The 15711-nt window shown below is 45.3% G+C and overlaps 1 protein-coding gene and 1 long non-coding RNA gene across 5 annotated transcripts in view; one reads left to right on the top strand and one right to left on the bottom strand.

Annotated features, from left to right (window-relative positions):
• Nucleotides 1–4369: 4369 nt before the first annotated feature.
• LOC144375040 (uncharacterized) lies at nucleotides 4370–6556 on the bottom strand. The gene is made up of 2 exons (XR_013434345.1): nucleotides 6246–6556; nucleotides 4370–6136 (listed from the first exon to the last, which is right to left on the bottom strand). It is a non-coding gene; the product is annotated as an uncharacterized LOC144375040 (long non-coding RNA).
• The window catches only part of Dlec1 (DLEC1 cilia and flagella associated protein), a 49503-nt gene continuing 40173 nt past the window's right edge, over nucleotides 6382–15711 (top strand). For 2 of the 4 annotated variants that reach the window (XM_040290013.2, XM_013361243.4), the window contains exons 1-3: nucleotides 6384–6829; nucleotides 10987–11134; nucleotides 14711–14821. In XM_040290013.2, coding sequence (XP_040145947.1) covers nucleotides 6428–6829; nucleotides 10987–11134; nucleotides 14711–14821 — 661 coding nt within the window. In that variant the 5' untranslated portion in view covers nucleotides 6384–6427. Of the gene's footprint in view, nucleotides 6830–10986; nucleotides 11135–14710; nucleotides 14822–15711 lie in introns of all 4 variants that reach the window. The other 2 variants (XM_078038137.1, XM_040290015.2) reach the window with 2 other exon arrangements.

Genomic DNA, 15711 nt, shown 5'->3' with positions numbered 1-15711 from the left:
TCCCAGGCAGACACAGTGAAATGCTGACACCAGTAGTTGGCATGGCTTCATCTCAATCATCATTCCTATTTTTTGTCTCTGAGAACATTATCTGTGACCTTGGACTTTCCCTCTGCCAGAGATGCCTGTGGTGGCACTACCTCTGCCCTTGCTTACCCTAAACGCACCTCAAACCCCTTTAGAAGCCTCCTCCGCTGGCCTGGGGTTGTTGAGCAGGATGGGCAGGGCTGACTCAGAGCTGGCCCATGCAATCAAGTTTTGCCAGAAAAAAGGGCTAGGCCACACCTTGCTCAGAGCAAGCAGGCCGCTGCTCTGTGCTGACCTGCAGATCAGCCCTGAACTCACTCCAGCCCTCTCCCCCTCCCTTCTCTCTGCACCTCTTCTCTCTCCCAGGCTAAGAGACACGGCTTCCTTCTGCTGGATGTCAGTCTGAGTGCTATGACTGTACATCTGTGTGTGGAAGGGCTGGGGGTGGGGAAAACACAGCAAGAGGCTTTGTACTGAACCACAAAGTTGCTGGATTTGGCTCCCTCTGCCCTCAACTCCCCTGTGTGGGCTTAGCCCTGGCCAGGTGCCTAAATGACTCTCCTTAAAACCCAGTTCTCAGTTACCTCTGTAAGATGCCCTGAGATCCTGGTGACTCATCCGCTCTGTGGCAGGCTTAGTTTGGGGTGACGGAGGGCCCATACTTGCCCAATGACGGAGTTCCAGGCATCTCACCACCCCCAACTGTCTCTGGAAGCCCTGGTAGGGGGGAGGGGAATTATCAACCCAAGAATGCCATCTTTCAGGATGGTCAGGCTCTCAGTGGCTTCAGGGCTGATCCTGCCTTAACCCTCCCCCATGAAACAGCAAATCTGAGTAGGTGAAACAGAGGTTTACTCTGCCCTTCTGTGTCTTTAGTGCCTCCATCCCAGGGCACAAGGGGTTGTGAGTGCTGTTTAAATCTGGGCCCTGCAGTGTCCTGCAGTGAGAATTTGAACAAGTCACTTTATCTGTGACTTAATCAGGAGCTACCATCATCTCTGGAATAGGCTGAAATAACAGATGTCAACTACCTGATACAAGTAAACACTGCATGAGAGGCCTGAGCTAGAGTCCCCTCTCCCCCAAACTGCCCCCAACCTGGCCTCTACAGATCCTGGTGGCCACAGAGGCTCTTTGTCTAAGGGCATGCCCCCAGTGTTTTCAAGGTATGTGGAACCCCAGCTGAGCTCACTCCAGAGGGTCCTGGACCCAAGTCCAGACACATCCGGAGGAAAAGTGAAGGCTGCCTCTCCCAAGAGAGCAGCTTTGGCAAATCCAAGGCCCTGGGACCATGTGGGGAAGACGTCCAGACCACACAGGCTACACCATAGACTACAAGGTTGCTGGGCCTCTTTGTAACCCTGGATAGTATGGCATTATTTGGAGTTATTTTTCCACAATTGTATTTATGGGATTTTACTGTGTATTCATTTCATTGTGGACTAAGTCCCACGGGTCATCTTATCCCATGGCACCCCACAGGCAAGTGCAGTGCTTGGTGAGGACAGCCGTCAAGAGACTTGCCCTCTGACCCTTATCTGAGGGAGGAGGCACACTTAGGCCTGTGTGAACTGAAGACACCAAAACCTTTATTCTGCTATTTTGCTTATTCAATAAATATTTATTGAGCACATACTGTACACAAGGCACTGTTCAAGAGTCCTGAGAATCACCCATATACAAAACTCACCAAAATCCCCTGTGATCATGGAGCTTAAATTCTAATGGAAAGAGAAGAGATGCTGCAATAATCAAAAACATACGAGGAGAATTGTGTATTGTTTTAGAAGATGAAAGGAAATGAAAACAAGTAGGGTAGGGGATGTAGCTCTGTGGTACAGTGTTTGCCTAACAAGCATGAGGTTTGGGGTTTGATCTCTAGTAATGCAAAAAAAAAAAAAAGTAGGGTAAAGGAGTCCCTGGGGCGGAGTTAAATTTTAAATCAGTTGGCTGTTGAAGGTGACATTTGAGCATACTCAAAGGAAGTGAGAGAGTAAGTTGTTTAGTAAGTTGTTTAAGTATATTTGGGGGAGAGGATTCCAGGCACAGGGAATGGGCAGTACCAAGGCCCTGAGGTAGGAGCAGTTCTGATAAATTGGAGGATTTCAAGGGGGCTGTGTGGTAGGAGCTAAGAGAGTGAGGGGGTGCCATACTTGGAGAAGACAGAGAGGCTAACAGTGACCTGGTCCTGTTGGGGCTTGTAAGGGCTTCTGCTTTTACTCTGGGAGAAATGGAGGGCACTTGGAAGGTTTCAAACAGAGGAGGGACATGATCTGATTCATGTTTTAAGGGAATCCCTCTGGCTGCTGGAAGAAGTCACAGAGGAGGGTCAGAGGCTGAAGTGGGGCCCAGGGCAGGGACTCTGGCTGTAATGCAGGTGGGAGGGTATGGTAGCTCAGGCCTGGCCGTAGGACTGGAGGTTGCATAAAATGGTAGGATTCTGGAAACATTTTTGAAGGTAGAGCCAACAGGATTTATTGGTGGGGTTGTGAGGGAAAGAGGGGAATCAAGGATGGCTCCAAGGACAACTAAAAGGACAGAGCTGCCATACCTGGAAATAGGGAAAGTTGAAGAGGAATAGGCACTTTATTTTGGATACCGAGATGTCTTCAGACAACCAGGGGGAAATGTCAGGTATAAGATGGATGTACAAATTTAGAAGGGAAATGTGGGCTAGGGATAAAATTTAGGATATGAGTCAAAACATGTTTAAAAGGCTTAGAAGCTCTCACATAGTGCTGGTGGAGTCTACTTTAGTATAATCTTTCTGGACGGCAATATGGCAATATCCCAAATACTAAAATGTGCATACCCTTTGGCCAAGAAATTTTATGATATTGTCCCGCAAAAACACTAGAAAGCCATGCAAAGTATGCACACATATGAAAAGGTGGCTCATTACAGCATTATTTATAGTAAAAAAAAAAGATGTCCTTTGTGAGTTGTTACAGAAAATAAGTGAAAAAGCAAACAGCAGAATATATATGACAGTATCATTTGTTTTTTAAATATTAAAAATGACTATATAGAAATCAATGTTTGTACCAAAAAAAAATAGCTGAAAAGATATGGAAATAATCTGATAAACTGGAGGAAAGGACTGAGGACACTTATTTTTTTATTTTTTGTGTATTGTTGGAGGTTTTCTTTACTTTTGTTTTTACCAGGATAATGTAGAACTTTTGAAATTTTAAAAGTGAAAAAAAAGTTGAAAGATCAAAAGTGTGTGTGAAACTCAGAGATAAACAAGCAGAAGCTGCAGTCCACAGAGCAGTTTATAAAATGATAAAATGAAGAGGGCCACTCACAAGGAATTTCCTTTGCACTGAGGAAGTCCCCATCAGATGGGAGCTAGTGAGTGGTCCCAAAGGTGACCTGAGCCCTTTGATACTGGTGCAGGTAAGAGCCACTCATTTATTCAGTTAGCTGAATACTGGGAGCAGCAGAATCAGGAATGCACTGAGCTTATCAAGCAGGGAGATACTGGCAGAAGAGGGACAGGAGGATGGAGACAGTGATGCACAGACAGGGGAAAGCAAGAGAGTTGAATGTGTCAGTCAGAAGGAATGGTAGTGGCATCAGGTGAGGACTGATGGAGTGGCTGTACCGAGGGTGACCCGGTTAGACAGTGTCAGCTGATCAGAGGAGCTGAGGCCAGGGGGTGTGCCTGTGCTGGGGTCATGCAGAGGCGAGAGTTGCTGGGAGGCACCTCTTCCAGGCTGGGCCAGACTCCCTGGGACTTTCCCAGAGGCCATCTGGAGGCATGATGGAGAAGTCAGAAGTAATGGTAAGAATCCATGGAACTGTTCTGGACAGAAAAGGGGGCCAAGGAGCCTCAACATGTGGAACTAATCCTAATGGATAGGACCATTTTTTTGTGGGAGGCAAATTAGAGGCAAGGCAGGCTCCCCAGACTCTCCCACTTCCCTCCCCAAATATAGCTCCTTCCTGCACCATCCAGGACCTCACATGCATGTGGAAAGCTGGACCAATGGCATGTTGCCCTAGTTCTGTCCCCCATTAAGCTATCCCTTATTGCACATATCAGTCAGTCCCAGGAGGAGGGAGTTAAAGAAGAAGCCTGCTCTGGCTCTGGAAATGGACTCAGGATAATTTTGTCCTCCCTGGAGGACAGGTGCAGGGCACATCCTTACTTTGTGGGGAAGGGTACAGTTGGAGGAGATCCAGAGCAGGGGCCCTGGCTTCCCAGCTCTCGGGACAGAAAAGTACAGATGAGGTAGCCAAGCTCAACCAAGAGAGGCGGAAGTGGCCCAGGTCTGATGGCAACATCTTGGGACTCATCTCAGGAAGTGGGTTTTGGGTTGTAAGGCAAGTACTCTCACCCGAGTAAAAAGTGTTTATTATACCACTTGTGAGCAGAGCCAAGCTGTGCCAATGACAATGGACAATGTGGTCTCAAGCTGTCACCCTGAACAAGGACAGTCCTCTTCCCCATGTCAGTGGATGGCAGAATCACCCATCCAACTACACACAGAAGACATTTGGGAGAGATTCTTTGTTCCTTTTTCTCACATCCCATCATCCACCTGTAAGTTCTGTCAATTCTACTGTTTAGATCTATCTCCAATCCCTTCCCCTCACCCTCATCTAAGCTCCTTTATCTCTTTTCTAACTTCTGCAATAGTTTCCTAATTGACCTCCCTGTTGCCTCCTGCTATCTATTCTCACATCAATCAGAGTGACCTTCATAAAACAAGAGCTGACTATGACATGCTCCGGCTTAAAACCCTTGATGGCTTTCCCACTGTCCTCAGTATAAAGTTCCAATTTCCTATTGTGGTGTTCAAACCCATTTATGACCTAGCCCTTTCCTATCAGTCTCATCCTTCACTCTCAAACTCTTGATTCCACATCTACATTTCTTGCATTTCCTCCCACTTGTAGTAGCTTTCTCTCCCAGCCTGTGCTCTCTCCTAGCTTTTGCACACCTAGACCACTGGACATGGCATACCCACCCCTTTTTTTTCCTTCTCCATTGGCTTTTCCTACGCATTCTTTTTTTTAATTAAAAAAACTGAGGTATAATTTACATACAGTAAAATCCATCCTTTACAGTGTAAAGTGTGAGGTTTGATAATCCATACAGTTGCATAACCACAATCAAGTTACAGGACAATTCCACCACTCCAAGAAATTCCCTCTGAAGTCAACCCTAGTCCCCATTCTGCAGCTCCTGATAACCAATGGTCTATTTTTTGTTATGTATTTTCTGGAACCATTCCGTAGGTAGCCTAGATATACCCAACATAGATTCATCTATGCTGTTGGGTATATTAATAGCCTGCTTCCTTTCTATTGTTGAGCCCTATTCCTTGGTATATACATACTACAGTTTATCCATTCTTCAGTCTACAAAGCATTGGAGGGTTGTTTTTTTTTTCCCCCGTTTGAGTGGTGATGAATAAAACTGCCATGAACTTTTATGTTCAAGCTTTTGTGTGCACATAGTTTTCATTTCACTTGGAGAAAATACCTCCAGTGTGACTGCTGTATGTGTAACTGTGTAGGAAACTACCAAACTGTTCTCCAGAGTTGCTGAACCAGTTTGTATCCTCATTCACAGTATAGGAGAATTCTGGTTGCTCCACATATTCACTAGCACTTGTTTAGTCTCTTTATTCAAGAATGTCTTTCTTTCTTTCTTTTTTTTTTTTTTTTTTGCCATTCTACTAAGTTCGCAGTGATAACACATTATGGTTTTAATCTCCACTCCCCTGTTGACTAATGATGATGAGTCTACTCTCCCTTTTAAATCTCTGCCTGGTCTTCACTTCTTCCAAGAAGCCACGGCTCACCCTACAGACTATGGTTCTAGACAAACATCACACGCCTCCAAGGTGCCCTGAAGTCACTAACCTGCAGTTGTTATACTGTTCTCTCTCCACTCACCACCTTCATATCTCTCTCTCTCTCTCTCTCTCTCTCTCTCTCTCTCTCTCTCTCTCTCTCTCACACACACACACACACACACACACACACACACACACACACACGACGGTGCGATCCCCAGGGGCAGATGCAACTTCCTTTGGTATGTTCCTTTGGTGTGTTCTAACTTCCTTTGGTATGTTCAGTTCTCAGCCTGGACCTGAAACAGAAGTTTGACACAATCAACCATAAGTAGATTGTGAACAATTGCTGAGCAAATTAAAGAATGGATGGATGAAAGCAGGTAGTCAGGAGTAAGATTTTGCAACCAGATTAGGCTGGTTCTGTCAATCAACCCTTTCCTCACAGGAAATTCAGCGTTAGGAGGGACGGTGCTGAAGATGCAAGGATTTGCGAGGATGCAGCCGAAGACGCTCGCCAAGGCGGAAGCAAGGCGGAAGAGGCGGGGCCGGAAGTAGAAGTGGGGCAAGGAGTTAGCGTCTCAGTTGCCATGGAGACCAAGGGGCCGACGGCGGAGCTGAGCTCCTTAGAGTCTGGGACCTTCGAGTACGAGAGGCAAACATGGGCGCCAGACTCACGACTGGCCATGTCCAGAAGCCCCCCAAAGTCCCCCTTGTCGTCCTCCCGTGCCTACGTGGAGAGCTTCCAGTTCGGCTTCGCGACCCGGCCCAGTCGCGGGTGGTCGCGGGCGCTCCCGCCGCCACCCGAGCCGCAGCTGCTGCGTCTGCGCCCCTCCTCGCTGCGCACCCAGGACATCTCGCACTTGCTCACCGGCGTCTTCCGCAACTTGTACTCTGCCGAGGTGATCGGCGAGGAAGCGAGCGCCAGCTTCATCAAGGCCCGCGGCAGCGATAATGCGCGCCACGAGCAGTTCGTGGACCAGTTGCAGCAGGTAACGTGGCCCTGGCGCCCCACGCGGTGGCATCGCATCTGCGGACCGTGCTGGGGACCCGGGACGGGACCGCAGGACTCGGCGCTGGACCTGTACCAGCACCTGGCCACGTGCCAGGCGCTGTGCCAGGCCCTGGAGACGCAGCTGGGGAAAAGCAGACCAAGTCCATGCTGCAGCGGACATTCTGGAAGAAGGACGCTGCATAAACACACACATATACAAATGCACACACACTACACATAAATGGCATAGATCCGTAGCGCCTATTTATATTTCTCTGCACACATCCTTACATTATATATTGCATATATAAATTAAATGACTCTGGCAGTCAGCCAAATAGTTGTTCCCTAGAGGTGATAAAGTCAAGTCACTATCCTTTGAGGTGCCTTTATATCACCAACCACTATCTTGACTGAGACATTCATGCCCACACTTTCAGAAGCATACTCAGTCTCTGGAACAGCAACTCTTATTTGTTCATCTGTACAAGAGGGAAACCAGCCAAGTTGGGTCCTTTTTGCTTACATGTCCTCTAATGACAACTCCCTTCAACTTGAGGGCAAACTCCCCCCACCAAGCCTACCCCCTTACCAGGTGTACCTCCTGCTTCTCAGATTTTCCTCTTCTCCACTCCATTCTGTCCTTTACCCCTTTTAAGTGGTATGTACCCCTGCTCCTGGCTTTATTCATTCATTTATTTAACACATTTATTGAATGTCTACTATGTGCCATGCTCTGTTCTAGGCAGTGAGGATTCAGCAATAAGGAAAACATGGGTGCATGGACACCTACACACACACACACACCCTGACCTCTATAGCCTACTATCTAACTGGGGCAGATAGACATTAACAACACGAGTATCTGTATAGTATGTGAGATATTAGCCTCAACCCTCCATGAGTTACACAGGCTTCCTGAAATCCAGGTAGGACTTCCTGGATGGGAACCCACTGCCCTGTTCTTCCTGGACCATCACACTCACCTTCCTGACTTCAGCCATCCTAGGCCAAACCTTCATCTTGAACAACTAACTCATATCCCTATTATTCACATGAGCCAGAAGATGTGAAGCATTGTTAACCCATTAACCCCTCAACCAGTCACCCAGTTCATTAGATTATACATTTTAACATCGCTTCTATGATTAGCCAGCGTCTGAACTGGCAGAGCAATCCCAATTTAAAGAAAAAAAAAGGCTTCACATTTTTTTTTAATACAAAAGTGATACATGTTTCAAACATTGCCCAATGCAGAAAAGTTTAAAGAGTGGTCCTATAGAAAATCAATGCATGCAAAGGTAGTTTGACTTTATAAATTATGGTATACTTACTGCACTATGCAATATTATCAAGTTGTTAAAAACCATGAGTTACACCTATATTATATTCATAGACAGCTACCTGCCATTTATTAAGTTAGCACAAAAGTCATTGGAAAAGCTTAGAATTAACTTAGAACCCTACACATTTGCATGGAAAAGAAGATGAAAAGTTTTATATAAAAACGTAAACAGCACTCCTGGGGGAGCATTTAGATTTTCTTTACAGACGTCTACATTTTCAGAACTTTTGCAATGCACAAGAATTCATTTTGTAGGTACAAAAGAAACTTTGTAATTAGTATCTGTAATTAGCACGTGCTAGGCTAGCACTGGCTGTATTGCTGAGCCACAACCCCAGCCCCCACCTGATCTCAATAACATTTAGCTACCCCCTCCTAGCTTTATTTTATCCTCATCTCTATGCTATTTTTACACTTTTAAGAGTCTGTTCCACTCATTTATATCTTTCCCTGGCTCCTCCTGCTAAATCTTAAACTCCTTAAGAGCAGAAACCATATCTGATGTGTTTCTCTCCTCAAGTGTATATTGTAAATTCACAATAAATCTCCACTAAAAATAACAGTAAACATGCTGGCTGTGCAGCACTTGAATTCATTCTCTCTGAAGGAATCAATAGTCACCATCTAATATGGAGTATCTCTCTTGAACTGAGGTCTCCCTAGACAGTCTCACTAGCTTCTGGTCTTTTCCAAGTCTGCCTACAAGAAGATTTGTGAGGTCTAATGATTGAGAGCAAATGCCCTGGAACTTTGCACCCTGGGTTCAAATCCTTGTTCCACCACATACCACCTGTATTACCTTGGGCAATCCTTCTATAAGTTTTTTCCCTTATCTAACAAATGGGGGTAATAATACCTCAATAGGATTGAATCAATTTAGTAAAGGCTTTATAACATTGTTTACAATATGGTAGATGCTCAATAAGTGATAGTTGTTATTATTTGGGTATTCCTACATGTAAGAATTAGGGTTAGTTGTTATCAGCAGAACCAAATAATAAAACACATGACACAATAATAAAACATAATGCATGTGTATGGAACTGCCCTGGCCACCGTCTTTTTCAAGGAGGTCACCTGATATCTCTCTCTCTCTCTCTCTCTCTCTCTCTCTCTCTCTCTCTCTCTCTCTCTCTCTTTAATATATATATATTTTTAGTTGGACACAATATCTTTATTTTATTTATTTATTTTTATGTGGTGCTGAGGATGGAGCCCAGGGCCTCGCACACGTGCTAGGCTAACGCTCTACCGCTGAGCCACAACCCCAGCCCCCACCTGATCTCAATAACATTTAGCTACCCCCTCCTAGCTTTATTTTATCCTCATCTCTATGCTATTTTTACACTTTTAAGAGTCTGTTCCACTCATTTATAACTTTCCCTGGCTCCTCCTGCTAAATCTTAAACTCCTTAAGAGCAGAAACCATATCTGATGTATTTCTCTCCTCAAGTATACATTGTAAATTCACAATAAATCTTCACTAAAAATACCTAAGTAAACATGTTTGAGGCCCTGTCAGTTCTAGGAATATAATAAGGATCAGCATCACCCTGGCATAAACTGTCTTTAACATTACGTGCACCAGTGAGCTCTTTGCTTCTTGCTTTGATCCTGAACTTGAAAATATAGATCAGAAGCTTGGTTGGCTGACCAGTCAAGCTGAAGTCTTGAGATGTATGCTGGGTATCCAGGTTGGATTTCTGGGTACAGATACTGTGACAACGTTTGGGTACAAGGTGTTTACTAGCAATCAACACCTGCAAAGGGAAGAGAGAGAAAGCAACATTGAGCCAGGGAAGCAGCTGAATTTTGATGGGGGCCCAGTAAGCCATGGCAAATGGAGAAGATTGCATTGAAGAGAATATAGCCTGTCTCAGTTTTTCATTTTAGGTCAAAATGACCAAGCCTGTATCTATACTCCTGCCTCTCAGTCACTGCATGTGAATTCCACAAAAAGGACATACTCTCAGGCCAGCCCCTTCCAGCAGTTTAGGTAGGCTCTGAACAGGGCTGACAGCTGGAGGCTCTTCCTTAGACTAGGGAGCAAGACCTTCCCTGAACAGAGCTCTGGGTGGCCCAATGGGGAGTGTGCTAACTTCTTGTTATGGTTTGAGTGAGTTGTCCCCCAAAAGTTCATATGTGAGACAATGTAAGAAAATTTGGAAGATAAATGGTTGGGGCGGGTATAGCCTTAATCTAATCAGTGAATTAATACCTCGTGGGATTCACTGAGTGGTAACTGGAGGCAGGTGGAGTGTGGCTGGAGGAAGCAGCCCATTGGGGGCGTGGCTATGGGGTATATATTTTGTACCTGGAGAGTGGAGACTCTCTCTCTGCTTCCTGATCATCAAGTGAGCTGCTTCCCTCTGCCACACTCTTCCCCTGTAAGGTTCTGCCTTACCCTGAGACCTGAGGAATGGAGTCTGCTGTGCATGGATTGAGACCTCTGAAACCGTGAGCCCCCCCAACAAACTTTTCCTCCTCTACAATTGTGCTGGTCAGGTCTTTTAGTCACAGCAGTGAAAAAGCTGACTAAATCACTTGGGTTTTGGATTTCACAATACGAGAGGCAGCTCTCTTTGCCATGAAACCAGGAGACAAGGGCTTCCAAGGTTGACTCTACTGACTTACTATGAAAAGTTTAAGTCATTTCCTCTATGGGTCTCTTACAGCTGGTCAGTGGGACCAGATGATTGCAATAGCTCTCTGGCTTTTTTGTGCTTCAATGGAAACCCTGATGTGGGGGTGGGGCAGAGTAAAGCTGTGACCTCACCATATTTCTGTGCATTTAATCATCCCCTTGGCAGATTCGGGAGCTCTATAAGCAGCGACTGGATGAGGTCAAAATGTTGGAGAGACATATCATTCAGGCCCAAGCACGGGCCCTGGCTGAAACAGAGCGGGCCATGAACCAGGCCAAAGTGCATGTCCTCGAGGCCGTCCAGTTGCCCCCAGGTGTGTATTGAGTTCTCTTATGCCTGCCCTTGTTTCCCCAGATAAGATGTGTGACTATATTTGCGCCATTGCCCACGCTCGTTTTCTGAACGTTTGGAGAGCCAGCTGCAGTTTTTGTGTTTCATTACCTCGAAACACTCCAGCATTCACAGCATCACCAGAACTGGGACGCTGTCCTTTATCAACAGGGCACACCCTCCAAATGCTGGCCTAGGTTGTCCACTGAATCCTTCCAACAAGCTGTGGGGCAGGTTTTCTCTCCATTTTTCAGGTGCAGGAATTAAACTTGGAAGACCAAATAACTCCAATAAAGTCCCATAGATCAGAAAAGGGGAAACCCCGGATTTGAACTTGAGTGTGTCTTCTGTGTTAGTCCATCTCCTCTTTCTATCAGGAGGAGGGTAGATTGTTGACCTGGCATAGTATCCCAGGGGCTTTTATGACTTCCCTTAGGATGTGAGCTTGGAGCTGGATCCTTGGTCAGGGTTGCTGCCTCTGAGGTTCAGGTCCAATTGGACTGTGAACTCTCAGGCTCCTATTCCATCTCTCTCCCTGTTTCTCACTCCACTGCAGTAGAGGGTAGCTCCCAGGACCCTACCCTCTCTGGTGTCACTTCCAGCATCAAATAATGTGGATTTCAGCAGAGATTATTGGTAGCAGATTCCTAGGAGGCTTAATTGGTTGCTCCATGTCCCCTAATCCCTGGGAGTCAGATATTGTCCTGTTTGGAGTAGGATTTTTCTTTTCTTTTGCTAAAGGTCAGGGGAGATCAAATAGTTAGCTATTTGTGTTTTGTTGTTTTAAATGAAAGTGAAATGAAAGATTGAGAGCAGAAGACAAATATCAGGAGAATTTCATTCATTTTATTTTTTAATTATTATTTTATTTTGGTGCCGGGGTATTGAACACATGGAGGTGCTTAATCACTGAGCTACATCCCCAATCCCTTTTATTGTTTATTTTGAGACAGGGTCTCACTAAGGTGCTTAGGGCCTCACTAAATTGCTGAGGCTGGCTTTGAACTTGAGATCCTCCTGCCTCAGCCTCCTGAATTGCTAGAATTGCAGGCCTGCACCACCGTGCCCAGCTCATTTATTTTATTTTTCACCCAAGATAATGTTATAATCAGAGATGATCTGTCCTTTTTTTTTTTTTTTTAAAGAAGGCAACTAGACCAAGAGATGATCTGTTCTGGTTTCTCAGCCTTCTTCTGTCTTTCTTTTATAAAAGTGGTAGGAAAAAGAGACCATATAATTCAGCTTCATGGATGTCATCAGGTCCCTTCCTGCTTCTCAGGGTGGGGCATGGTGACCCAAAAACTTCTAACTTGAGGATATCCCCCACCTCCAAACTTTTCTTATCTGAAGAACAAGGCAGCTTTTCTCTGTCCACTAATACAAATATCACAGGGTGGAAAACATGCATACATTGTCTAGACAGAGGGACAAGGATCAGAACCCTGAAGAACATCTTGTGCTTTCTCTCCTGTCCTTGCTGGGGACTTGTCTATGTTATCTTTTGGAGAATGCAACAACCAATCCTTGGCAGAGCCAGGCTCAGGAGCCATGGCGTCAGTGTAGGAAGTCCACCCTTCTCAGAAGGAGGAAGATGGTCACAAAGCCAGTACAGCATTGTCTACAGGTCCAGTGGGGGAGGACTGTGGAGAGAACAGTCTCAGAAGAGAGAGGCACATCCCTTATCACATGACATTTGCCTTTATCTTTTGAGATTTCAAACAGGCCATCACCAAAGTCCTTGGGAACTGGGCTGGATTGTGTCAACTTGACACTGCTGCCACTCTCTGCCAGTCTTCCTCCAATGTAGCCCGGAATGCACCTCTCCTGCCGTTTCAGGATAGATCACTGGTGAGGGAGGCCCTGAGAGGCCATTACTCTCGAGCAGCAGCACCCAGAAGATGATTCAGTAAAGTCATTTTTGAAGCAGATTCAAGATAAGTCCTAGAGAAGCTGCCTGCCTCAGTGCCACCAGCTAACATTGTCAATGATGGCTTCCCCGACCTGTTCTCCCTCAGTTCACAATCCCCTGTATTAAAAGCCTTTCTTTTTTTAAATTTTTTTTTTTAGTTGTAGATGGACACAATACCTTTATTTTATTTTTCATATGGTCCCAGGGATCGAACCCAGTGCCTCACGCATGCTAGGCCAGCGCTCTACCACTGAGCCACAACCTGAACCCAAAAGCCTTTCTGTTTAATATGCACAGTGTGGTTCTCTGTTCCTGATTATTACAGTAATTAGGCCAAACCTCAGAATCCTCAGTTTGCCTGCCTCATGGGAAAACGGGCATTCTTCACTTGTCTCATCCTCAACTTTGGTTAGAGGAGACTGCCAGAGGGAAAGTCAGTTTAATGGTGTCCCATCTTAGGAAAATGTGGGCTAATGGAGCAAGCAAGAAAGTTTAAAAACTTCCACATCTTCCATTCATCCTATTTTTCCTTATTTTTATCAAAGTAATCAATATATATGGTTTTTAAAAAATTAGAATGCCTAGTACTGTATTAAAAGCCTCCACCTATACTATACATGCATTATAAATCTGTGCAAACATAGAATGTGCAGTACTAAGAGTGAAACATGGGCTTTGGGTGGGATTGCTGTCGATGTAGATTCTTTGATGTAGCATATGTACCACTTTGGTTAGGGAGGAGGTGCATGTATGGATGCAGGGGATGGGCATGGGAACTCTATATCATCTTCTTAGTTTTTCTGCCAACCTGTAACTACTCTAAAATATAAAGTTTATTTTAACAGAAGTCCCTGACTCATCTTTCCTAGTCTCAGTCCACTTTCCCAAGGTAGTTACTGGATACCTCTAAATAATGTTATTTGTATGTTGTGTAAACAATGTGTCTTTACTGCTGTTTTTGATTCATCGTTATAGATGTCATCAACTTCCCATTCCATTAAATGAAATTTTCTCTCTCATGTATCTTTGGGTCAGTGGGAGGTTGGTTGACCTTCCTGAGCCTGGCTGTCTGGACTGGCTTCAACTGTGGATCCCGAAAGCTTGGCTTCTTGCTGTAGGTTAGGCTCAGCTGTGGTCCACATGCATTTACACCAGTGTTCAAGATGTAGGCGCAGGGAAACTCTTCCCTGGTGATGGCCAAAGCACAAAAGAGAAATCTCACTGCACAAGCAAACCCCTACCATTATCTCATTGGCCAAAGTACATGGGGTGGCCAAGGTCAAGGGTGAAGATGTGTACTCTGTTTAGTAGGAGGGACTACAAAGTCATGTTGCAAAAGGTGTGGGGAAGGGTGAAGAATTGGGGCCATTTATTACCGTATGTCATATTAATTCTATTTTGTTCTAGAACTTTCTCTGCATAACAGTGTTAAGCTCAGATAAATACCACAATGCAGCATAGCCTAACGGTTGGCCTCTTTTAAGTGGCTGATAAATATGCTGATTAGTTTCTTAAATCTCAACACTACTGCAGGGTTCTGAGAAGGAGTTTCCTTGGACAGTTTAGGTTGAGAGGATGAAGAAAGCTGGGTGCAGCTTTTTCACACAGGTCTAGCGTGACTCGCCTTTGTCCTCTCCCCCCTCTGTGCAGTTAAGACTGTCTTCAGGTGGTGTGTAGACAGCGAGTTGTTGCGGAAACACCATTTGATCAGCCCAGAAGATTACTACAGTGACACCGTGCCATTTTGCTCGGCACCTAAAGGTAATGCTTCTGGTTTTTTTTTTTTTTCAGAGCTTTGGGTATCATTCCAGGGACATTCCATAGTAGCAGGGCCACATCAGCCACCTTTGTGGCCATTTCATCACTCGGAGGGTTTTTCCTCTTTAATTTTTATAGTGACAATTGGGAGGGTCAAATCTGAGTGTGCCACTTCCTCACTCTCTCACTGCCTGTAAGACAGAAGTTTCAGACTTTTCAGACTTTTCAGACTCTCTGAAGACATCATAAGAGACCCCCAGATTTTTGGATGTAATTGAATAGACCTACAAAGGAAGGGATTGAAGGCATCTATAAGTAGGGGAGCAAGTTCTGATGAGGCACAATGTGGACAAAGTCTTCCCCATTGGGAAAAAGAGCAGCTTCTCACCCACTGAGAATGGGCAGAAGTATGATTTGGGAGGCAGAGAAGGATGTGTTTGCATGTGTGTGAGATATCGGGCCAGTTTTCTGAGATCAGGAAGGCAAGATCTTCTGAGAATGAGTAGGTCGTGGGCTTATGCAAGGAAGAAGATTTTGAAAGAGTCACTCTGTGGATGAGCAGAGTCTCTGTGAACCCTGTGGCCAAGCATTAGGATTGCCAAATGGTGCCAAGCTCTCCAGCAGAGCTGGTCAGTGGGAGTGTGTGATGATGCCTGGGGTTTGACAGCTTAGAAGGCATCTGGGGGTGGGAAGACTGGGATCCAGAGAGTTGAGGGTGGTGATGAGAAAAGAGTTTCAGTGATGAGTTCCTGATCCACATAGGGAAGAAAAGCCAGGAAGGGGGTAGCAGAATCAAGTGTCATGGATACTAAGCCACTCAGTATTTTACAGTTAGTTGGATACTCACTATCTTATGCAGGTAAATAACCTGTGCTCAGAAATGGGATTGGGGG

Source organism: Ictidomys tridecemlineatus, chromosome 2 (assembly GCF_052094955.1).
Source record: "Ictidomys tridecemlineatus isolate mIctTri1 chromosome 2, mIctTri1.hap1, whole genome shotgun sequence".
Lineage (NCBI taxonomy): Eukaryota > Metazoa > Chordata > Mammalia > Rodentia > Sciuridae > Ictidomys > Ictidomys tridecemlineatus.
This window is presented reverse-complemented; position numbering and strand designations above follow the sequence as displayed.